The 24,673-nt window shown below is 42.8% G+C and overlaps 1 protein-coding gene across 4 annotated transcripts in view; it reads right to left on the reverse strand.

Moving 5' to 3' along the window:
- Window positions 1-699: 699 nt before the first annotated feature.
- Window positions 700-24,673, reverse strand: part of SIN3A (SIN3 transcription regulator family member A) — a 64,137-nt gene continuing 40,163 nt past the window's right edge. For all 4 annotated transcript variants that reach the window (XM_027123644.1, XM_027123647.1, XM_027123645.1 and 1 more), the window contains 8 exons: window positions 24,070-24,253; window positions 22,430-23,003; window positions 20,003-20,172; window positions 15,789-15,962; window positions 11,251-11,343; window positions 10,238-10,332; window positions 5,641-5,848; window positions 700-3,329 (listed from right to left, as the gene is read on the reverse strand). In XM_027123644.1, the coding sequence (XP_026979445.1) occupies window positions 3,099-3,329; window positions 5,641-5,848; window positions 10,238-10,332; window positions 11,251-11,343; window positions 15,789-15,962; window positions 20,003-20,172; window positions 22,430-23,003; window positions 24,070-24,253 (1,729 nt within the window). In that variant the 3' untranslated portion in view covers window positions 700-3,098. The remainder of the gene's footprint in view (window positions 3,330-5,640; window positions 5,849-10,237; window positions 10,333-11,250; window positions 11,344-15,788; window positions 15,963-20,002; window positions 20,173-22,429; window positions 23,004-24,069; window positions 24,254-24,673) is intronic.

Genomic DNA, 24,673 nt, shown 5'->3' on the forward strand with positions numbered 1-24,673 from the left:
CTTGGAACACCAGCGGCTCTGTGAAGTCTCGCTGCTCTGAACTTTGAGCAGGGAGCTGAAAGCTAAAAGCCGCACTTCCGATGCTCTCCTCTTATCTCGTCCGAGCTGGTGGCCGTTTAGGGCAAATCCCTAAATAAAATAGGAAGCTTGACGCTTTGATTCTGCAAAAGGCCTGGGACAGACACAAGCCGTTAGGCACGACGGGTGGGAGCCTGGGTTGCTGCCGACGCAGGTCACCTAGTCTCAGAAGCTGCAAGCGGGAACCTCCTTGCCCTCTGGTCCCAGCCCGCCCTCTGGCTATCTCGAACACCCGTGTCCGCTTAACGTTGCAAGAGCCGGGGCGCCAGGACCGGTGCTTTAAAGCCAATCGGCAGACATGCGTTAAATAGAGCTTTGCACCCCAGTAACCTCAGCTTCCTCTACTACATGTTTTATTTTATGTATATGGCTAAGTGCTGCCCATCGCCAGAAACTCCTAAGATTTTGATTTGAGATTGCAGATCACAGACATAGAATTCATGATCCTAACAGAATAATGTATTTCCCTACACGGGACTGAAGAGTTCAGAGAAGCCATAATGCCAGAAACACCTCCAATTTCATCCTCACGTTTCTCTGGTAATCTGTTGGCAGCTTGTTCCCCCCTCCTGGGAATGCTATGAAGTCCTTGTCTATAAAATCATTAGGAAGAAAAGTATATACACAACATGAGCCCTGATATTTTAATAGAAATACTGACCAAGTTTACAACATTTCAAATGCAAATCATAGGGAAAGGTGATTAAGTACAGAATACCGAACGAGATTTAAAATATAACTTCCTGCTATAAGACAGGCTGAGTTGAGCTTGGAGCTCAGATGGCAGGAGGGATATAAATGCTGTTTGTGAAACCCTGGCTGTCAGTGAAGCTCCCCCTTCTTTTGGTTGCACTGGTAGGATGGGGTTTTCTCCTCTATTGGCCCTGAAACCCTATCCTGACCTGCAAGCAGCTGCTCTGGGCGTAACCCTATGCAGAGACAGCAACAGCTGGGGCTGCCCCTGGTCAGGTCCCATCAGTTCCCCCCCACCCCACCCCGGCCGTAATTCCAATTCAACATGGTTTTAAGCAAGCAGAGGTGAGTTATTGCTGGGAAAACCCGAAGATCTTCCCCCCCAGTCAGTATCACTCCATCTCCCAAGTCAGGCATTGCCCCAGCTTCACCAGAGAATCTCCTCCCACAAGGCTCTTGCCACCCTACACTTTTGGGCTCTGAGTCTCCTGTAGTTGTCCCATCCCTCCACTGCTCCCCACCACACCCAACAAAAAACTCTAAAATCGGAAAAGTCTACCATGTGTTATGAAAGTCCAGAGCCAAAAAATTTGTGGTTTTGTGGTGGTGATGTTGGGAATTTTTAATTAAAAAGCAAACAAAACCACACAAATCACTGCTGGTTACTTTACAGCTATGACTAGGGTAATGGTTGCTGGAGAAAAATTCACCAGAGTACTGGGAGGGGCTCAGTTGGTCTTTGTTCAGAAAGTCCAGGCTGACCACATATAAAAATCCTAATCAGTCAAGTTTAAATATCTGCCAGTTTAAATTTATGTAATTTAAAAAAATATATATGTATATATTCCATTTGCAGTTGCTAACGAAATGTATTGAATCTCCCTCCCAGCCCCATTTATACCACACACTCTGTACACACTTCTTTCAAACACTGGTTTGGTATTTAAGCTGTTCACTCCCATTTCCAATAAGGATAAGAAAAAATACAGAAAAGTACAAACTACATAGCTGCACAACTTACCCAAATATAAAATATTTCCAAACAGCTGAAATAAGGGGGGAAAACACGTACTAAAAGAATGAATAATTCTATTTAAAAAATTTAGGATATTTTGATTTGGAACACATACAACTGACTGCTAACTATTTAAAGCAAAATCCTGTTTGTACCGTAGATAAGGAACTGAAGCCAAAATCCCTGCTTCACAGTAGTTCTCTGGTGAGGACAAGGGACTTGGGTTGAGAGTTTATTCCTTAAGTAAGAACCAAGCTTTATTTATTTACAAAAAAAAAAAAAAAAAAAAGTTGGGGCAAGGGGAAGACAAGTTTTACACAAAAGTACTACAACGGTAACTCCCTTTGGTAAAAAGTGTAATAAATGTCTTGTACATCTGTTCATAGGTACTAAATCTGAAGCCACAGAGAACTATGGTACACAAGAAGCTAGAGCAGTTATGCTAGCACATCAAAGCATATTTCTTTTAATAAAAAATTGACAGTATGTACATTATTTACAAAAAAAAAGAAAAACCAAGTTAAAACTGTGTGTGTGTGTGTGTGTGTGTGTGTGTGTGTGTGTGTGTGTGAGTAAAGCTGGTGGATGGCACTAGGGTAGACTAGTAAAGAAGCAGGTACAAAACAGTTCCACGGGAGCTAAAAAGGACGACTGATTTGAACTTGTTGAGGTTGAGAACCAGAGGAGAGAATAACGGGTGGGCAGCAAGGGATTCGTCAGGAATCAAATCCACAAGATGATCAATCCCAAAGCCAAACTGCAGGTCCCAGAGAAAATCTTAATGGGTGATCTAGATGTGCTCAAGTGACCAGGAAAAAAAAATCCAATACAGTTTTTTTTCCTTTTGGGGGGGAAGAGGAAAGGAGCAGTGACCATCAGAGTTACAATCCATCTAAGCATTGAGTCCTTCCCCAGTCTGTCAGTCAATGCTCGCCCATCCAATCAAGGTGTGAACAGCATCCGGTTCCCTCACTGAAGGTCAGGCCCCAGGAGGCTGCAGTCTTAGCTCTGCTGGTGTGTGCAAGCAAGCTGCATATCCCTGTGCTTGCATGGATTTCTTCCCCTCCAGGGCAGGGTAATGCCCAAAACCCCTGGGAAAAGTTCCAGCTCCAGCTTTGTAAGGTATCCACGTTCCTTATATGTAGCCCACTTGGTGCCAGGTTGCACCAGCCACACACAGATCAGGTGGCCATGTCCCAGAGAGGCCCAGTGAGGCTTGAAAGGCATCTTCCTTGTTTCTTCAGTGTGTGCGAGTACACGTGCCCCCCCCAACACACACACACCCCTCAAGTTATCTGCTCTGGCTCTGCAGTTATGGGGCTTTGAACACTGTGCCATATTTGACACGGTACTTGTTAATGCTCACAAAGTGCAGGGTCTCTGTGTCACAGGTGGTGGTGCAGGGCACCAGGCCCTCCAGCCCCTCACCCATGAGCCACTTGCTGGTCTCCGCTGCCATTTCACGGGGCACATGCTCCTTGGTCCATTTATCTACCCAGGCCTGGAACCTCTGATGTAGCCGCTTGCTTACCCGCTCATGGGACTGCAAAATAGAATGAAGAAGAAAAAAACCCATGAACTAGGACCAAAAACCTTCAAATACAAAGCCCAATTTTCTCCTAAAGTGCCAGAAGAAAGATGTGGGCTTATCAGTGCTGATACCACTGATAAGTTAAAAAAAAAAAAAAATTAGGAGTCTGTTTAAAGAAAAGAATTGAAGATTAAGAACCTAGAACACATTAAGGAGTTGGAATTCAAAAAGCTCCCAAAGAAATACCAACACAGGGTCTGGGCAGAACTAGCTCAGTGCTTCTCGATTTTAGCCTCCTGCATCATTATCACATAGGGGGGCGGGGGTGGGGAGAGAACAACTTGATCAATCCGCAGTTTTAAACCAGCAACCCAGCTGATTCTAACATACCCGGAGTGAGACACTGAGTTGAGGCCGTTAGTCATTTCTGTCAGCGTGGCAATCCACTTCTAAGTAAAACAAGGTAAAGGGCTTAAAAGCCCACTCTCCCTTCCCGCTATTACCCCACCCTGCCCAGCACAGTGCTGGGCATAGCAGATCTTCAGTGGAGGTTTTTGTTCCTACCTATACATCTGGTAAATATTTATTAGTGCCCACAAGCAAGGCAGAGAAGGGGATACAAAGATAAATTAGGTGTTGCCCAGCTCCCCAAATCATTTGAATCAGAAACATGCAGGCATACAACACACAGCACCAGGAGAGAAGTACATTAAAAATCGCCCAACCTATGGTTCCCACTTGAATGTTCTGTAGTCTTTTCATCTGCCTCCCAAACCTGGTAACCCCTTCCTATTAACAGATGTACCCCTAAACTTCCCATTTACTCAAGCAAAATGAGCAAAGAAACAAAACCAAAAAACAAAAACCACCAGGCATCATCCTTAATGTTCCCCTTTCTCTTAACCTCCCTACATCCAAACATTACCACATCCTGACAGTTATATGTCCAATCTTTTTTTTTTTTTGGCTGTGCTACGCAGCATATGGGATCCTAGTTCCCCGACCAGGGATTGAACCCACGCCTCTTGCATTGGAAGCGTGGAATCTTAACCCCTGGACCACCAGGGAAGTCCCTCCAATCTAATTATAATTCCTCTACAACCCTGGTAGTCTGGGTAGACATCACATCTCATATGAATGAAAGCAGTCTTTCGAGTGGTCTCTGCCCTTCCAACTTGGTGCCCTCACTCGCTCTCATCAGTCTGTGTCTTTGTCAACGATGTCTCAATGTACCTCAAACAAAATCCAAATCGCAGCCTAAGAGAATAAGTAATGTAGCCTCTGCCCACCCTTCCAACTTCATGCACCCCACTTTCCCTATGGCGCAAGCCACATTGATGTTTTCATTTTCTTGAAAATGCCAAGTCCTTTCCTCCTTCCCAGCCTTGTGCTTGCTTGTTTCCTTTGCCTAAAAAGTACCAACCCCCAACTCTGCACCAGGTTGGATCCTTGTCATTGTTTAGGCCTCAAGCGTCACCTCTTTAGAGAGGTCTTCCCCAACAAAAGCAGGGCCCTGCCTGCCAGTTACCCTTGATCACTTCACCTAGTTTCTCTCCTTGGTAGTGCACATCATCACACTACCTTATATGCTCTACCTCACGGCTGTAGTCCCAGGGCCTGGCACAATACCTTGGTACATAACTGCACTAGGACTTTCACAATTCAGGTAGCATGTGAAAACAGACAGGATTCACACAAGCAATACTACCTGAAATGTAAATGCTAGGAGTAGCTTCACTGGAAGGTGCGACCAGCTGTTATCAACTGAATTGTGTCCCCACAAATTCATATGTTGAAATCCTAGCTTCCACCCCCCAGAATGTGATGTTATTTGGAAATAACGTTGTTGCAGATGTAATTAGTTAAGGTGAGCTCATACTGTCTGTTGTAGGGTGGACCCATAATCCCACATGGCTGGCATTCTTTAAAAGGGGGAAATTTGGACACAGACATGCATTTAGGGAGAATGCCATGTAAAAATGAAGGCAGAAATATGCAAGCCAAGCAATGCCAATGATTGCCAGCAAACCACCAGAGGCTAGGAAAGGCAAGGAATAGTTTTTCCCTCACAGCCCTCAGAAGGTTCAAAGCAACTCTGCCAACACTTCGACCTTGGACTTCCAACCTCTAGAACTGTAGGACAATAAATTTCTGTTGTTTAAGCCACGCAGTCTGTGGGACTTTGTTACGGCATCCTTACTCAACAATTCTCAAATCCAAGAGATTTTCACAAAGGGAGAGAAACAACCAGAAGCCTCTGGGGCAGGCCTGGTCCTGGCTGAGGAGGGAGAAATGTGGAGAAATTCCAGTTACTGGTTCTCACCTGATGAGCCCGGAGCAAGGCGGTCCTCCGATACATGTAGTCCTCTGACTTGATCACATATACCATCTTATAGGAATTCAGCTTGAATCTACACTCCAGCTTATCCAGGCTATCCGCATTCTCCATGGTCTTTTTGCTGTTCCCTTCCTTCCCTTCCTTTTCCTGCTGTTCTCGACCACGCTGACACTTCCGGATCCGCCGCAGATTCCTACAAAGCAGCAAAGCCCTGCAGGATGAGAGCTCCTCCAGGTGCAGGTTCCCATGACTGCCCCAAAAGTTTTTTATTTGCCTTCACAGCACGTATCACAATTTTAATTACATACATTTTTTAAATGTCCAGTGGTTTTATTGTTAAAAAAAAATTTTTTTTCAACTGCAGAGATATAAAGAATAAAAAGAAATTGCCAACTAACCCCCTACCCCAATTCTCGAAATCCCACTTGCCTTGCCACAGGTAGCCACTGTTAGCAGTTTTCATTTAAAATCTTCTAGGTCTCTCTCAACTTTTCACTTAATGTCATGAAGATTTTTTCATTTCACTACAGATAGATTTGTGTCATTCTCTTTAACTGCTACAGAGGAATGTGTCTTAATTGAACAATTCCTTAACAGGAATTAATCAGGTCCTTCATCTGAACCACAGAGCACAGAAAATTACTTAAATGTCTATTTTTTTCAATTCTCCCACAGATGGTACATAACTAGTGCTATTCTACACATCTAGGAAAGAAGATAATTCACATCAGTGGATGCCTTGGCAGGCTTAATTCCCTCCAACACAAGCAGAGAAAGGTTGTCAGCTAGACAGTTCTACTGTTTCCTACACTTTGCTATTAAAAACATTGCTTCAGGGCTTCCCTGGTGGCGCAGTGGTTGAGAGTCCGCCTGCCGATTCAGGGGACGCAGGTTCGTGCCCCGGTCCAGGAAGATCCCACATGCCGCGGAGCGGCTGGGCCCATGAGCCATGGCCGCTGAGCCTGCGCGTCCGGAGCCTGTGCTCCGCAGCGGGAGCGGCCACAACAGTGAGAGGCCCGCGTACCGCAAACAAAACAAAACAAAACAAAAAAAACGTTGCTTCAGTGAATATCTTTGTGTACACACATTTCCGTAGGACAGCAGTTCTTTGGTCCAAGGACTATTGGGGCCCCCACGATGCTTTTTAGGAAGTTGTAAGATCAAAACTACTGTCATAATAATACTAAAACAGTGTCTTTCTTTAAAAAAAAAAAAAACAGTATTAACATTAGCATTGGCAGTGCAAAAATAATAGTGACTATTAGAAAAAAACCAATTGGTGATGGCACCGATCTGTCCTTAGATATCTTTGTACTCTTCTCTGGCCACACACCGGCAATTCAAAAAGGAAAGCTGCTCTGACTTAAGAATGTCCTTGATGAAACAATAACATCTCTTATTATTGATAAGGCCGTTAGTTCACATCTTTTTAACATACTGGGTGACGAAATGGGAACTAAACATAAAGTACCTTTGTGTGCCAAAGTACAATGGGATTCATGAAGGAAAGCACTTGAGCACTGCTTGAGCTGCACATGGTTCGCCATTTTTACCTGAAAGAATAGCTGAGTAGCCGATCTGGGGTATTTGGCAAATATTTTCTCAAAAGTGAACAAGGGAGACTGGTACTTCAAGGAAAACAACTGAGCACATTCGTTGCCAATGATAAAATTTAAGCTTTCAAGTAAAACTCGGAATTTTCGTAAACTGGTATTGGCCGGCATGAGGTGTGACAACTTCCCACTACTTAAAGATGTGACTGGGGCTTGCTTCCCTGGTGGCGCAGTGGTTGAGAGTCCGCCTGCCGATGCAGGGGACATGGGTTCGTGCCCCGGTCCAGGAAGATCCCACATGCCGCGGAGCAGCTAGGCCCGTGAGCCATGGCCGCTGAGCCTGCGCATCCGGAGCCTGTGCTCCGCAACGGGAGAGGCCACAACAGTGAGAGGCCCGCGTACGCAAAAAAAAAAAAAAAAATGTGACTGATGAGGTCAACGGCAATATTAATAAATGTGGTGTTTTTGGGGGTGCTGGGTGGGGGGTGGGAATACTGTAAAATGAAGACGTGTCAACATTTGGTAGGTCTGCATAACTTAGTGAACTAAAATGTTCCAAATAACCAACTGCATGAAGTTATAAAACCATGCATGAAAAAATTCAAAGTACAAGATAAACCAATGGATTTTGACATAACCACATGAAAAGTTCACTGATACTGCAACTAACCTTTAAGAAACTACTACTTGGACAGTTCTGCTGTCATATCAAAGAATATCCATAATTATCTGAAAGGATATGGAAATACTACTTTTTTGAGCTACATGTTTCAGTAAGGCCAGATTTTCTTCATGTATTTTGACGAAACAAAATAGTGCAACAGAATGAATGTAGAAGCAGATATGAGAATCCAGCTGTTCTTCTATTAAGCCAGACATGAAACAGATTTACAAAAATGTAAAGCAATGCCACTCTTCACTAATTTGTTGTTTTGAAGTAGCTTTTCATTAAAATATTACTTATGATAACACAGAATGCATTTAGCATTGTTTTTAATGAATTCATAAACATAGTAAACGTTTTTCAGTTTTAATTTCTAATGTGGTAAATATTACTAGATATAATCCACATAAACAAAAGTTTTTTTGGTGTATTCAATCTCTAAGACTGTAAGGGGTCTTAAGGACAAAAAGACTGAGAAAGAACCTCAGCTGTAATAGCTGTAAGGCAAATTATTAAAAATTAAAGTTCCAGGGTAAAGGTCCTATACATTTTAACTGCTCTGATCCTGGAATGATTGTATCAATATTTCCCCCCACAGTAAATCAAAGTGCCTCCCCTCTTCCCCACACACTCCATAACAAAGATTACAAATCTTTTTAAGAATTTTGCCAATCTGTTGAGAAATATACAATGTTATGTTTCATAAGCATGGAGGGACTTCCCTGCTGGGGCAGTGGTTAAGAATCCGCCTGCCAATGCAGGGGACACAGGTTTGAGCCCTGGTCCGGGAAGATCCCACATGCTGCGGAGCAGCTAAGCCCATGCGCCACAACTACTGAGTCTGTGCTCTAGAGCCCGTGAGCCACAACTACTGAGCCTGCGTGCCACAACTACTGAAGCCCACGCGCCTAGAGCCCGTGCTCCACAACAAGAGAAGCCACTGCCATGAGAAGCCCACACACCACAACGAAGAGAAAGCCCGTGCGCGGCAACAAAGACCCAACGCAGCCAAAAATAAATAAATAAAATAAATTTAAAAAAAAAAGCATGGAGACTAAATCTGTTTTGTTAAGAAAGGGGCCTGGCACAGAGCAGCTGCCTGAAGTCTGTTAAATGACTCAGTGAATGGAAGAAGCTGGCAGGGCCCTTCTGTTCTCACCCCTTTCCATGTTCCAATTAGGACTAAGTCTAATAATACTGGGATAATACCTTTCTGGGAATGTAAGACATGAGATTTCAATTTGCAAAATTTGGGGAAGAAAGAAAGCCAATCTACTACAGCAAAATCTATTTTCTACTTCTGAAACTCTGTCTTCATCCTCAGACAGAGGTCCAGCATACAATTTGCCCATATATGGGGAGGAAATTTTTTTTTTTTTTTCGGTACGTGAGCCTCTCACTGTTGTGGCCTCTACTGTTGCAGAGCACAGGCTCCAGATGCGCAGGCTCAGCGGCCATGGCTCACAGGCCCAGTTGCTCCACGGCATGTGGGATCTTCCTGGTCCGGGGCACGAACCCGCGTCCCCTGCATCGGCAGGCAGACTCTCAACCACTGCGCCACCAGGGAAGCCCAGGAAATTTTTAAAATTCCATGAAGAGAGTTAACATAGCAGGCCTAAGACTGCTATCCTTTGCAAACCGTGCTTACAAGGTTGTCCCTTGGCTGGGTTCTGGCATCTTGGATTTTGGGAGAGTTTCCCCCATTCCCTGAATGATAAGAGTGCCTCACTGTACCTAAACTGTTTGTACAAAATAAATGGTTTATGCTGAAAACCTGCTTTCCTTCTGGAAGTCTGGAATTTTGGTACAAGCTAGGCAGAGGGTGCCTGCAGGAGCAGCACCCAATAAAACCCCCAATACCAAGTCTCCAATGAGCTTCTCTGGTAGGCAGCATCTCAAACATATTGTCATAATTTGCTGCTGGAGGAATGAAGAGTGTCCTTGTGCCTCCAGGGGAAGTCACAGCCCCTTAGAAGCTTGCGCCTGGCATCCTCTGATTTTGTCACAGGCACCTTCTCCCTTTGCTGATGTAGCTTTGTATCCTTTCACTACAGTAAACCATCCCTGTGGGTATGCCTACATGCTGAGTCCTTGAGTCCTCCAAGTGAATCATCAAACCCTGGAGACTCTGACACACATTCCTGAAGGGAAGTTACTACTGACTCCTAAAACTCTTGCCTCCCTGATGCTTTGGCACGTGCTCCAGGTAAGCTCATGGTGTAAAACCATACAAACCCTGAATTAGCATCCTCAGTAGACAGAACAACAGAATAAGTGAAAACCAAGAAACTGAAAGTCATCTAACTCCTCGTTCCTGGACTGTGCATTAGTGTTATGCTGCCGATACATGAGTTGGTTCACTCACCGTGGGAGAAACACTGGTTTCCGTGCCAGGTGCTCACGAAGCTCAGGAGAGGTAGTATCAGAATTCATGTATCGCTCCACATAGTCTGACCAGCGCTAGGATTGTAAACACAAAATGGGGGTGGGGGAGAGAGCACAAAAACTGAACTCCAACCTCATCAGGTTGTCTAGCAAATTCTATGACTAAAATGTCTGAAATATTTAAATACAAGATCAAAAAAATCTCTTTCCATAATGACATGCTTGTTACTTGGTATTAAAACACAGCTTAAAAAAATCTGTGAGAATGCAAAACCGAAAGTTTCTCTGAGATACTTAACAGTTACCAGAAGTCATAAATGGTTAGAAGCTGGCTCACTGACAAGTTTTATTTCCCTACAGAGGGTTTTGTTAAAGAACAAAATGTATAGTGGCAAATGTTTGAAAATCAGTATCTTTCACATCAAAATCTAAATTTCTGGCATCTCTTTTAAAAAAATTTAAGATTTGGCAACCACGAGCCAATATTGCCATAAAACAACAATCTCCTCCCCTCCATATGCCCTCAGCACCATACATACATGTGGCTTGCATTTCTCATTAATATTACCTGCTAGACCCAACTATGATAACCAACTCACTCTGTCTACCCCGTGGGGTTGAGAACTCCTGGCTCCATCTATCCCAATAAAAAGTAAACATGACACAAAGGGTCAAGATGATACTGGGCAGATGGCACCTCATTTGTTGTTTCTTGTGCTTTAGGAGAAAAACAAGAAAGCTGCCAACCATGAGACTTCCTCAGAGGAGAGGGCTTTCCTGAAAGCTAGATGAGACTGCCATCAATCCTAAATATCTTACCACCAGGCAGTCCTTTTCTTCAGCTGAAGATATGGCTGAAATGACCTGTACTTAAGCGTCAGGTCCTGACCCTTAAACAGGCTAACACTGGCTGAGCTTCTAGAAGACACTCACTGGGCAGACTCTCAGAACATGACATACTCTCCCCAGTTTCTGCAGTATACTCATCCATACCTCTGCTTCTACAGGGTCATCCGAGTTCTCCTCTTCCGTGTCCAAAAGCTCGATGGTCAGCTGAACCTGGCCTTGGCTCTGAATGAACATAAGCTGCAAATAAGAAACCTGAATGTAAACAAAAGACCATCTCCAAAGCTGTAAACAGATTCTCAAGGGTTGAGAGGTGGGGAGGCAATAAAGTTATAAAAAAAATTTTGCTCCAATTGAAGAGATGAGGAAGATAACTCAAAAGCTTAGCAGGTGATAAAAAGGCAAAGGTCCAATCTTGCTACCAGCAAAATGAAATGTTAGAGCAAGAAGCACCATTTCATGTTTCTTACTTCTTGAATTAGCTAAAACAGTAATCAATATCAGAGAGTGCTCAAAGTCAGAACCATAAAATGTCAATGCCATTTCACTTGATAATCCCATTTATGGGACTTGATACAAAGATGTAAACAAGCCTACAGTGTTTAAAAAAAAAAAAGGAAACTTCTCATACCAAAGTGAAATGGAAAACATCAAACAGAAAACAGCAATCACATTTCCACCACAATAAAGACTACCCAAGAAATCACACATACCATGAGGTAAGGAACACAAAACATCAACATAAGAAGTGATCTGCTGCAATGGTACCAATCATATTTGAAACTGAGTTCTGCTAATACTATTTGTGTGATTTTTTAAAAAAATTCATATTTAAAAGCAGTACACTGATAGAGGCAAAACCAAGTCACATTTTGCACAAAAGAAGTATCAAATGGTGATGGCACACAGATCTCCCCTTTTGGAATCCCAGGATTCTCAATGCCCTGATCCTAAGGGCTCGCTGCAGACCAGATCACTATAGGAATCAATGGTGAAGATCAGCGATTAGAAGAAAGCTTGAGAATCATTTATTTCAACATTCTTCATTTTACATAGGGAAAAACCTAAAATTCAGAAAGTTCTGATTTCTCAAGGCCACACAGCTAGTCAGTAAGCAAACAGGACCAGAAACCAGTTCTGGTTCACAGTTCTTCTGGAGAAGAAGAATTCCTATTTGCTAGTAAAATTTAAAAAGTAACAAGAACATAACATACACACATACAAACATAGTGACTTCCAAAATAGATATGAAAAAAACTGCTCCTAGGAGTTTGCTAAACCTCCCTGGATTTAGGATGAAAAAACCTAGAGTGTCGAGATTTGTCCCACTGCTGTAAAGAAACCACTCTTCAAAGTAATATTGAGAAGACAAGTCTCCTCTACATGCCTAAAACTGAACTCAATTTCATCCCAACAGGCTCCTCGCCTGACACCTGTCTTGTTAGGTCCTTTACCATGTGTTCACCCCAACTCTCTGACCTCTGCAACCACTCTCCAAGTCTTGACTAACTTTATTATTAGATTGCCCACATCCATCACCCAAATTTGGTAACTGCCTCCAGTTGTAAACATGACTCTGATTCCTCCCCTCCTCGTTACTCAGTGTTACTAATCTTCCTGAAAGCTCAAAGCCAGTGGAATATTTAGTCCTTAAAAATGCTTCACTGCTCGCCAACCACAACAAAATTCATACCTTTTCCTTAGTTATGGCTGTGAAGATCCTCTACCATTTGGACACCCCCACCTCCTCTCCATGCCTCCTCTGCCAATCTCCTAGGCTTCATTCAACTAACACATAGTCACTGAATGTTTGCCATTTATTAGGCAGAGGCACACGCAGAAGAGAACATGGTTTCTTGCTTGGAGGAGCTCAATTTAGTGAAGGAAAAGGGATACAAATAGCTATATTTACATTACAACAAAATAACTACAAAGGTACTACTCTAGAAACATGCACAATATGTTATCCCCCCTCAGTGAGATGAGAAAGATTTCACTTCACTGAAGTGACACTCAGCTGAGCACTGAAGGACAGGACATAGAGGAAGACCAATCGATTTCAGAGAAATCATGACAAAGAAAATCATATTTGAAAAAGTACATAAAAAGAACTACAGGGCTTCCCTGGTGGCACAGTGGTTGAGAGTCCGCCTGCCGATGCAGGGGACACGGGTTCATGCCTAGTCCAAGAAGATCCCACGTGCTGTGGAGCGGCTGGGCCCGTGAGCCATGGCCGCTGAGCCTGCGTGTCCGGAGCCTATGCTCCGCAACGGGAGAGGCCACAACAGTGAGAGGCCCGTGTACTGAAAAAAAAAAACAAACAAAAAAACAAACAAAAAAAACTACGACCCCTCTCCCCCGCAAAAGGTGAAGGATGCGAGTAGGCAATACACAGAAGAGAAAAACAGGAAACAGTAGCGAACAGGGAAATGTGAATTAAAATATTTTTCTAATCATCTAATTGGCAAAAATAAGTTTGATAATACTAAGTGTTGACTAAGAATGGGGAAATAAATGCTCTTATCAAAGTGCACACTGGTATAGCCAGTCACTTTGGAGAGTGAAATGGGAATACCCATTAAAGTTTAAATTTTAAAATATGCATACCATTTAACCTAGTAATTTCATTTCTCTGCCTCTACCCTAAACAAACACTACCACGTGCACGCAAGGATACAAAATGCGGTTCAATGAAGCACTATTTGAGATAGTAAAAAATGGAAATAGTTTAAAACGTTTACCCATCAGGCAATGATTTTTTTAAAAAACTATAGTACAGGGAATTCCCCGGCAGTCCAGTGGTTAAGGACTTGGCGCTTTCACTGCTGGGGGCCCAGGTTCCATCCCTGGTGGGGGAACTAATATCCCACAGGCCACGTGGCATAGCCAAAAACAAACCCCCAAAAACAAACAAACAAAAAAACCCGCAAAAAACTATGGTACATTCATACTATTATGTATGACACAGCAGTTGAAAAAATGAGCTGGATCTATGTAAACCAAAATAGAGCAAATTCTAAGACATGTAAAAAAAAAAAAAAAAAAAGCCAGATGTAAAATACGCTAATCCAATCTAAATCTAATCATTAATTTCTATATAAACATCTATGTGTCAATATATGCAAATGCACAGAAAAGGGTCTGAATGGATACACAGAGAGCTAAACATGCCTGATTTTTAAAAAAGCACTGTAGAATATGCATAGAAAAAAAATGAAGGGAGAGGAGGCGGGAGGTGGGGCTGGGCAGAGGATTTGAAGGGCTGCTTATTCTTAGCTTAATGCTAATACTATATGGACTTTTATTCTCTATATAAACATTTGAAAGAAAAAGGTCACTGTGATGACACGATTTTCCTGGTTACCAAGCCTTCTGTTCCTGCCATTCCCTCTGCTATTCTGACAACTATTCTTATCTACTGGGTGAGTCTACCCATTCCTTCATAGGCCCTCACCACACAATTTAATACACTGTTAACTCATTGTAGATGGGGATGATAATTCTGTCCACCATGAAAGTAAACACCCACTAAACTCATAATAAACATTTATAGATTTAAAACTCTGAAAGGCTTAGGAAATCTCTTCTGTAGTGGGAAAGTCCTCGGATAGTAGAACATTAGATCTGTGACTGAACTAGAAAACTCATTTCCAGGTCTTTGATTCTAAATTAAGCCAACAGTACAGGTGATAGATCAGAAACTAAAGAAATAGCTGAAAACAGAAGTGAACAATTTGAGGGTCAGATCATTAAAGTACATGGAACATGCCCACCAAGGTCAAACTTTTATTTAGCTTAGCTCTCTCTGCTAGGCCAACTACAAACCTTATTCTGGGCCACCTAAACCTGTGCTTACATTAATACATACAGGCTTTGTTCAACTATACACGTTTATTACATAGATGCAATCATAACACACATAATTTTGTGTCCTTTATTTGTTTCAGTATTTTTATAATTTATAATTAACTTTTAAGAGCTGCAAAATATGCCATCCAGCATTCACACAATAGGCTGCCATTAACCATTCCCGTAAAGGGTTGGACACCTAGACTGTTTCCAGCTATTTGCTTTTCTAATTAGCTATTATAATGGTAGAAAACCGGAAACAACCTAAATGTCCAACTGGACAGGCATAATTTTCTATAAAATTAAATATCAAATAGTCATAAAAAGATGCTGAAGACCCAGAGGTGTTGCTAATTGAGCGAAATAAGTTCCAGAACATTTTGCCCAGTATAATCTTTTTCAAAATACATATTAGCATAGAAAAGTTTAGAAATGTCATCAATGATTATTTCTGGGAAGAACTGTAGGTGACTAGTTTTTCTTTTCTCTGCGTTTCCTATCTTTTCTACAACGACCATGGATTACACTTTTAAACAATAATATTTACGAAGCATTTAATACCCAAATAAATGTTCAGCGAAGAAGAATACAAAATTATAAAAATCACATGTAAGAGCTAATTTTTTTAAAAGGCAAGAAACAGACTACCCACAAGAGACTTTACTTTTCCATGTTTTTTTGCATTTATTCCAGTGAGTTCACAGGCTCTCCAAGGAGGTCTAGGAGTGGAATCACTGGGTCAAAGTACCCTGGTATGGCTTTGACTTCTGGTGGAGAGAGCCCCAACAGCTCACACTGTCGTCAGCATGGTCCCTGACTACCTGAGTACCTCTCACCTTAAAGCAATTCTCATCTGACATGAGCTGCTCAGCCTTCCGCTGATATGTTGACTCCAGGAGGCTCCTTGAGGTCTGTGTATTCAGCTGGCCTCCAGTGGCCCCATTATTGTTTTCCGCCAGGTACAGGTCAGTCACTTGTACACAGATCTCATCACTCACGATGTGCTGCAGCTGGAATCAAGCAAAGGCAAGTCATCAGGGAACCAAAAATATAGTTCTCCCTGTCACACTCTCAGCCTCCCTTTGGTGGTTCCAATCACTCAGCTCAAAAAGGTTTTTTCCAGGGCCTCCCTGGTGGCGCAGTGGTTGAGAGTCTGCCTGCCGATGCAGGGCATACGGGTTCATGCCCCGGTCCGGGAAGATCCCACATGCCGCGGAGCGGCTGGGCCCGTGAGCCATGGCCGATGAGCCTGCGCGTCCAGAGCCCGTGCTCTGCAACGGGAGAGGCCACAACAGTGAGAGGCCCGCGTACCGCAAAAAGAAAAAAAAAGAAGGGTTTTCTGGTTGATCATTTTAGAACATTAATCATACAAAACCACTATCTTATTTTCTTGGAGAATAACCAAGCCAAAATCTTCAACCATATCTCTGGTCCATGAATAAAATGTTCATATATATTTAAAAGCAAAACCATAAGCAACTCAGGTTAATGTGCTGCTCATTTAAAGTTCTAAGGAACTTAAGAAAAATTTTTTTACATGAAAGAAAATTTCCATGGCTTCCTAATTTTATGGCACTTCTTTACCATTTACAATTTCCTTTCATACGTATTCTCAGTTGATCCACACAACTACCCTGGGAAGCAGGCTGGAGAAGGGTACCCTACTATATTGATATATGAGACAAATTTACATGTTAGATAAGAAAACTCACGTGTGCTAAGGTGAGGAGAGGGACTTCGGAGAACCATGAAAGCAAGATCCATGTCTACATTCACAGCCCTAGTAAAAAGTCTGAAACTCAATAGGCACTGAGGAAGCTGTTACTGAATTAATCTGTCATGGGTGCTCAGCTGAAGGAGCTGAGTTAGGACTAATATTCTTTCTAACACATCCTCTATTTTTCCACATCTGATAATAAAAGTATAGTATTTAAAATTGTAGGTAAATTAACTCATTTTCAACACAGGTCAATCACGACTGACTACTGGTAACTTCTGAAACTATCTTATTAAACTATCTGATGACTAGAAAGTTGAATCTTTCAGAGATTCTATTCTCATAGGTCATGACGATATATCTACTGTGAAATAAAGATTCTCTCAAATGAAACTTTACCCATTAAAATGCCAGAGAATGTGAAAAACAGATACAAGAAAGCAAAATGTTAATTGCAGTATCAATTTGTCTATTTTACTTTAAAATTCTCATAACCACTAAGCCATTCTATTTTTAGGAAGATACACTCTTTTTCAAGTGCTAGTAACTATGACAACTACTTATTTTTAACATTTAAAAAACTCTTAAGTGACAAGTATGTGTATTTGTAGATAGATGGACAAGGTGCAAGGTCAGAAGGGTGAGTGACCTGATGGTGGTAGAAAGGCCAGCAACTGGAGGTCGTTAAATTACCATTAGTCTATACAACGGCTTTTAATGTGACCATTAAAATAATGCTTATGATAACTTGCTAATACGGGGGAAGGCTTAAAATACAGTGTTTAAGAGAGAAAAAAAGCAGTGCACGTCCAAAGCATGGTCTCTATCATGTAGATACTTCTTTATACCTTCCTGTAAAAGGAGACCACGTCACCGACTCCCTATCCGCACCCTCTCCTTGGATATCTGGCCCCTTCTAGTCTTCGGAAAGGGCAGCATTATAAATCCAGGGACAACTAGGCAACTCTCATCCCCACACTAGGCTGGTTAGATTCTCTCTCCTGCTAAATTGAAATGACACAATGAGTGTGTCTGGTAGACTTTTTACAGAGGAGCACCTGGATGGTTGGTAATGCCAGGGCCAGAGGCACTGCCGTGGCAAGTGAAAGCCTCAGGTGCTGGAGAAGCCTTGAGTACGTGCTGAGTGTTCATCTGAAGAGAGAAGCATGAGGATGGGGGAGATGTCCAGAAAGGAGGCATGCAGGAGAGGGAAAAAAAAACCCTCCCCAGTCTAACCCCTAGATGGTCTGGCCATATTTTGAGTCCCACACCAGATGTCTGTGAGACTGCCTATTGTATTCTTAAGACAAAACCCTCTTAAACTAGTCTAGAAAAGTAAGATAAATATATGGTTTGACCTTGAAATATATGTTCTACCTCCAGTCAGCAATGAACTCTGGAGAACAGCAAAGGAGATAAGGAGAGTAAGAAATGTTATGCCTCCAATTCAGGAGTTAAGCTGAGGAGCATAAACGTATTTTAAAAACAATGGATTCAGATTTCTGGATAAAACCTGTCTCCATAAAAAAAGATCGGACCTTATGTATTATTGACTCAAAATCATAACCAGGTGCTTCTAGTAAATAGACTAATTATATCTATTTAAAAAACCAACCTTGCGGGCTTCCCTGGTGGCGCAGTGGTTGAGAGTCCGCCTGCCGGTGCAGGGGACACGGGTTCGTGCCCCGGTCTGGGAAGTTCCCACATGCCTCAGAGCGGCTGGGCCTGTGAGCCATGGCCGCTGAGCCTTGTTGTATTAGATTTTTAAAGTTGTACTGGTAGTATGAAAGACTTTATTTCTAGCTGTAGCAACAGCAAACTTGTAAACAGAAACATAAGCACATGGTAACTGAAGTCTTTTATGTAAATCTAGGGGACATTAACAGGCATTAGTCTCTCAAAAATTATGACCAGGGCTTCCCTGGTGGCGCAGTGGTTGAGAGTCCACCTGCCGATGCAGGCGACACACGTTCGTGCCCCGGTCTGGGAGGATCCCACGTGCCGTGGGGTGGCTGGGCCCGTGAGCCATGGCCGCTGAGCCTGCATGTCTGGAGCCTGTGCTCCGCAACGGGAGAGGCCACAACAGTGAGAGGCCCGCGTACAGCAAAAAAAAAAAAAAAAATTATGACCATAGCTGATTGTATACATGTAAAGATTTCTGTCCATCACCATTAAGACCCCTTAAGGGAAGGCCTAATAACCACTTCAACTTTCAGCTCTCTGCCTGACAACTTTTGTGAAGATGCCAAGATTCAGTTATGTGAAGCAACATTCCTTGACTCTGAGTAGATCCTGTGAGAGGGGTGCAGAGCCATGCATCCTTCTAAATTCAAGGTAAAAGCATGAGTACTTTGCGAAGGATTCCATATTTTATCTGAGGAAAACACTGAACAAGCTTTTCTTTCCATAGTAGCGGTGTGGACTCTAGAATTAGAATTGTCTTTTTAAAAGTTTTCACTTTGGGCTTCCCTGGTGGCGCAGTGGCTGAGAGTCCGCCTGCCGATGCAGGGGACACGGGTTCGTGCCCCGATCCGGGAAGATCCCACGTGCCGCGGAGCGGCTGGGCCCGTGAGCCATGGCCGCTGAGTCTGTGCATCCGGAGCCTGTGCTCCGCAATGGGAGAGGCCACAACAGTGAGAGGCCCGCGTATCGCAAAAAAAAAAAAAGTTTCCACTTTAAAGAAAGTGGTGCACTATCAACAGACTCCGATCCCTTCAAAAGTTCAGAACTAAAGGCAAAGGAATGGAAATCTATTACATGTTATTTGCTATAAAATTATTGTTGTAAAGAACAACATATTTACAGACTTCTAGGGTGCCACAAGAATAAACCAAAAAACCAACTACAAATCTAACTCAGAGGGAATCTCAGATAGTGAGGTGGACAGAGTATAAAAGATGTTGTATGAAACCCTTCCCGTAAAAAGAATTTCAAATGTTAAATACGGAAAGTCCATAGAATTACCAACACCTAAAGAAGAGGAAACTGAGCTCACGCCTGGTACCCGACCTAAGAGCTGGGAGGGTAGGGCAGGGGGTCAGGACCAGTGCTGGGGGTAAAACATCACGTCTCAGGTAGGCTCATACTCCCAGGGCACGCTGAGCAAAGCAAAGGAGTCAACCACATGGCTGAAGTACTCCCACTCTGTTAACAGGAGAAATCCGACATCACATCACATTAACCTCTCCCTCCCCTCTACAGAACCATGCGTTCATAAACATCATTATATGAGGAAACTGACTGCTTTCCCAACAGAAATCTTGCCTTTTCTCTTTCCTGAATCCATCTGTAGACTTTCTCCCTCACCAACCCTAGCCTCCGCCATGCCCTCACCTGTCTGACAATGCTCTGGATGAGTTTGTCCATGGTAAAGGCAATGTAGGCATGAATGGTAAACATCTCTCTTAGCGAATCTTCATACTGTGAAGAGTCTATGTTGCCATCCAGCAGGCTCCGCACCATATCCAGGAAAGCTGGGTAATAATCTTCTACATCAACGTCCACTGTGGGAGAGATGGGAGAGATGAGGCCTTACCCTGCTAAGAAAAGACTGGAAGAGAAGGCAGGGCAAATCCCACAGCTGGCCTAAAGAGCACTTAACAGAACAAATCTAGGTGTTTAGTCTGCTGCAGAGAGATGAGATCTGACAGGTGGCTACAACCCCCAGCACTGTCTATTAAAGGAGAGTGACTCTGCAACTTTAACAGCGGCTTCTAACACTCCGACTGACTGTGCCTGAAAAACACTTATTTACAGTATGGCCTGGCTATGCGTGACAGGAGAGCAAAATATCCCAGGGAAGAAGTTTCGTCAAAAAGTTCTTGGCTCCCCTGCTAAGACAGGAACCTGCTCTCGCAGCCTACAAAGAGCATCCCTCACACAGGTCGCCTGCTCATACAGCTCTTTCAACGGAGCATCAAGGGCTGAAGAGAAAAGGCAGGCGGAACCATACTCTAGCACTAGGAAACCTCTCGGGAACAGAAAAAGAGGAGTGCAAATTAAATCCTCTATGAATAATGAAGTGATCTGCATTTGTCAAAGTCCTTTTGTTTAAAAATGGATTCCCAACATTGTACTTCACAAATTACATTAAATGATTTGTACTTGCTGCATATGAATCACTTCAACCACCAGCTGGAATCTTATCAGTTGTTACAGAGACGTCTGGCAACTAGCAGTGTGCACAAGGAAAGGTGAAAGGACTCCGCCTTTAGTTTACTAAAATAAGACCCATTTACATAAAGCTCAAAAACAGGCAACTCTGATCTCCAGCGCTGGCAATCAAGACTGTGGCACGACGGGGCTACCGGTTATGTTCTGTTTCTTGATCAGGGTGCTGGTTATCAGGTGTGTTTGCTTTGTAAAAATTCGCTGAGCTACACAATTCGGATGTGTATACTTTTCTGTCTATGTTTTGCACTTCAATAAAAAGTTCACTGAAATGAAAAAAAATTACAACAAGAACTCTTTGTCTTTGACATTTAGTTACCTCTTTGTAAAATATAGGGGAAAAAAGGCTGAGAGCAAAAGCTGAGTCCATTTCCATTTATCTGAAGTGTGATGGATTCATTCAAGACAGGTTAAACAGGACAACTACTGTTTAAAAGAAGCAACTGGCTTGAGTTTCATTACAGAACATTACCTTGTTCGGATCCACAGCATAGGAACGGGCTGTGCTACTGCCATGAAAAAATGCTTTCATGTCAGAATAAAGCTGAGTGCTATTAGCGCAAACCACATGACCCACGATCAGTGTGAGGCTTGACATTATTACTCAAGAACAAACTGTAAGCCTCAAACCAGGTTAAGTCAACGGTCAAGCCAGGATTAGGTCATCTTCTGTCTCATTTCTACCCAAGCAGATGGAATCACTATACTGAAGTCTCTCAAGCTAGTATTAATCCAGATAAAGGCTTTTAGAATTAATTCCCAGGTTCATTAGCTCTTCAACAGATAGAAGGCCAGGGCTTCAAATGGGCTTCTTACACCAGTAACAGTTTTTTTTTTAAAAAAAAAAAAAGGAAAGAAAAGAAAAGAAAGGATAATTCACTCCAAAGATTGGCTATTTCCTAAAGAGCACAGAAGAAAGCCTTCACAAAAAAGCTTTTGGCTCACAGCTTAAGTACCTAACTTATGACCTGAAGAGATATCTAGAAGCAAGCAGCATAGAATTACTTAGAGGATATGGTGGCTTCCTTAATCCTCATTTATTTTCCTTTTCCTGAGTCTTCTATCTTCATTCCTGCTCTGCCTGTTCTGCTGTCTCAAACCATCTCTTGAGTCCCCATCTCCTCTTTTGCATCTGTCTCAGGCATGAACAACTAGGAATTTATGTTCTGTCATGGAATGAAACCAACTATGACGTTTGAGTCACGTCTCTGTCCTTTCAAACACTTTGCAATAACCCAGAGATCTGCCATTTGGGAAACTGACAGTAACTGACACCCACTTCCCTGGTGTCCATAGTACCAGCTATTGAGTGTCCATGATCCAAGCAGTGCACAGGGTGCTTCTCATATTTTCTCCAATTGTCCCAACAACTCCAAGAGACAAGTAGTACCTCCATTTTACAGGTAAACAGGTTCACAGAGTTTAAGTAAGGTCACACAACCAGTAAACTGCGGTGCTAGGATTTGAACCTAGCCAGCCTCTAAGGCCTGCCTGTGCTCTATGTATAAAAGAAAGCAGTCCTGAGCCTAACTAGGCCCTGAGGTCCCCAACCCCTCCCATCTTCTGTAGACTGACAATCTCAGCACTCACTAGGTTCTTTGAGACGCAGCTGGATGGCGGGGCTGTCACTCTTGTCTCGCTTTATGCCCAACACTTCCCGTTCCCACTCTCTCTCTCGGTTTTCTTCTTCAATTTGCCGTTCAGCCTGGGAACAAATCCGCAGCAGCCTCAAGCAGAGTATCTGGTGCAGTCGCATAAAGATATACCAGTTATTATTAACATAGAAGAGGTTGTATACTTCATCCATCCCTCTTAACTTCTGAGCTGCTGTGTTACTGAACAGTAGCTTGGACTTAGGGGGACTGCCCCCAACACCATTGTGCTTCTTAGCCGCCCCTGTGGCTTCATCTACATCCATCTCTTCTTCTTCCTCTTCCTCTACATCCGAGAGATCACCTCTCTGAGCAAAGAGCAGATCTGGAATAAAATGATGCATGATTTGCTTGATTTTATATTTGTCCTCCTTCTGAATGCCTGTCTGCCTCTTCACATGGTGGATAATCAGAGCAGCAGCATCTTCCAGAATCTGTTTGTCTTCGTAGGCAAGTGAGAGGTGTGGGCCAACAGGTACACCAGCATTTTCTTCCGTAGCCTGCTCTTGCCTCTAACAGGAGAGAGAGACAAAGTATTACGCGATGTACCTACAGGAACAACAAACAGACCTATGAGACTACACCAGCAGTACTTTCTATTAACCACAGTGGCCATTATTTTCTAACCCAAAACTTCCAGAAACAAAAAGATGATGTGCGAGATGTGGTTTGATAACAAAATGATCGGTGCCTTCCAGACACTGAAGACTTATAAGAGACAATGGGACAGAACTGGGATCATCTTTTAAAATTCCGGATTAGTATTTATGGAGGATACGATATGAAGTCTAGGATTTACTTTAAAATCCTTCTGGGGTGGGAGTGTGGATGGTGGCAGATATAACAAAATTGGCAAAATAGAGGTGATTAAGTTTATGTAAGAGATCATTTTACTATTCTCTCCCCTTTTGTGTATGTTTGATAGTTTCATAATACAAAGTTTTTTCAAATTCAAGATCACACCATTTCTAGGAATTCTCAATCACACTGTATTTGTTTCTATCCATCCCCTAAGACTGTGAGCTCAAAGAAAGCAGGATTAATTTCTTATTCATCTCTGTATCCTAGCTCCCAGTACTCTATGTAATCCTGGTAAGGATGCCGAATAAACAAGGATTAGGAAGAGTCTAGGGGGAGTTCTCTGGCGGTCCAGTGGTTAGGACTCCACACACTCAGTGTGGAGGGCCCAGCTTCGAGGAACTAAAATCCCCAAGCCACACAGTGCGGCCAAAAAAAAAAAAAGTCTGGGGATCAATGATAGTATTTTAAGCTGTGGGAAGTTGAGATGGGCTACCTGAAGGAATATAAGGTACTGTTGGAAGGAAACAGATAGGGAGAGAAGTGGGAGAGGGGGGTAGTGGGCATGAACTGAAACCAGGATGGGAAACTAGTAAAACAGCTTAGTGAGGCTTAGATTTAAAATGGTAGAATCGGGAATAGAAGTCTATGCTATGAAGCAAGAATCAACAAGTTTTGGAGGGTCTCACATTCATATAACAAAGGTAATCTGCAGCAGTCAAAGCTACGCTGAACATACAGACTGGGGACGTCGCACAGATGTAGAGACCTCCAGCTCACCTCATCATAGATACTCTCAATCTCGTTGAGTAAGCTCTTAGACCTCAGGACCTTGGTGTCATTTTGTTTAAAGTTGATGCCTTGGTGGTCCAGAGATTTCAAGTAGTATTTCTCATTTTGCTCTCTCCACACCTTGTTAAAGCCTCTCTGAGCTTCTCGCCATTCTTCCTCTTTCATTTTCAACCTAGTGGAGTGGAAGGTGGAAAAACAAGACATGGGAATCGAGATGAGGGAATTTTAAGGCAGGGAGTCATACTGGAATCCTGGCTCTGCCATATTAGCCATATAAGACTGTCTCTTTATCAGTAAAATAGGGGTAACAGCACCTAATCTCATAAGGGTTTAGAAGCAAGAAATATGTCAGGTTTATTTTATTTCGAAGGTCAAAAGATATAGCAGATCTGCCAAAACTGTTGGCAACTTTGGGGTAAATTTTATTCAAACCAGTCTTGAACTCTGATACATGAGAAACTTACTCATTCAAGACTTACTTTGGGGAAGTAATTTGTCCCAAAGTCAGAAATCTTGCCAAGAATAGTTATTTCTCAAACAACATTCCACAGAATACCCTAGAAAAGGAGGTTCTCTTCCTTGGCCAGCTAAA

The sequence above is a fragment of the Aethalodelphis obliquidens genome, unplaced genomic scaffold (genome assembly GCF_003676395.1).
Source record: "Aethalodelphis obliquidens isolate GAN/ISIS:26980383/991018 unplaced genomic scaffold, ASM367639v1 scaffold26, whole genome shotgun sequence".
NCBI classification, from domain to species: domain Eukaryota; kingdom Metazoa; phylum Chordata; class Mammalia; order Artiodactyla; family Delphinidae; genus Aethalodelphis; species Aethalodelphis obliquidens.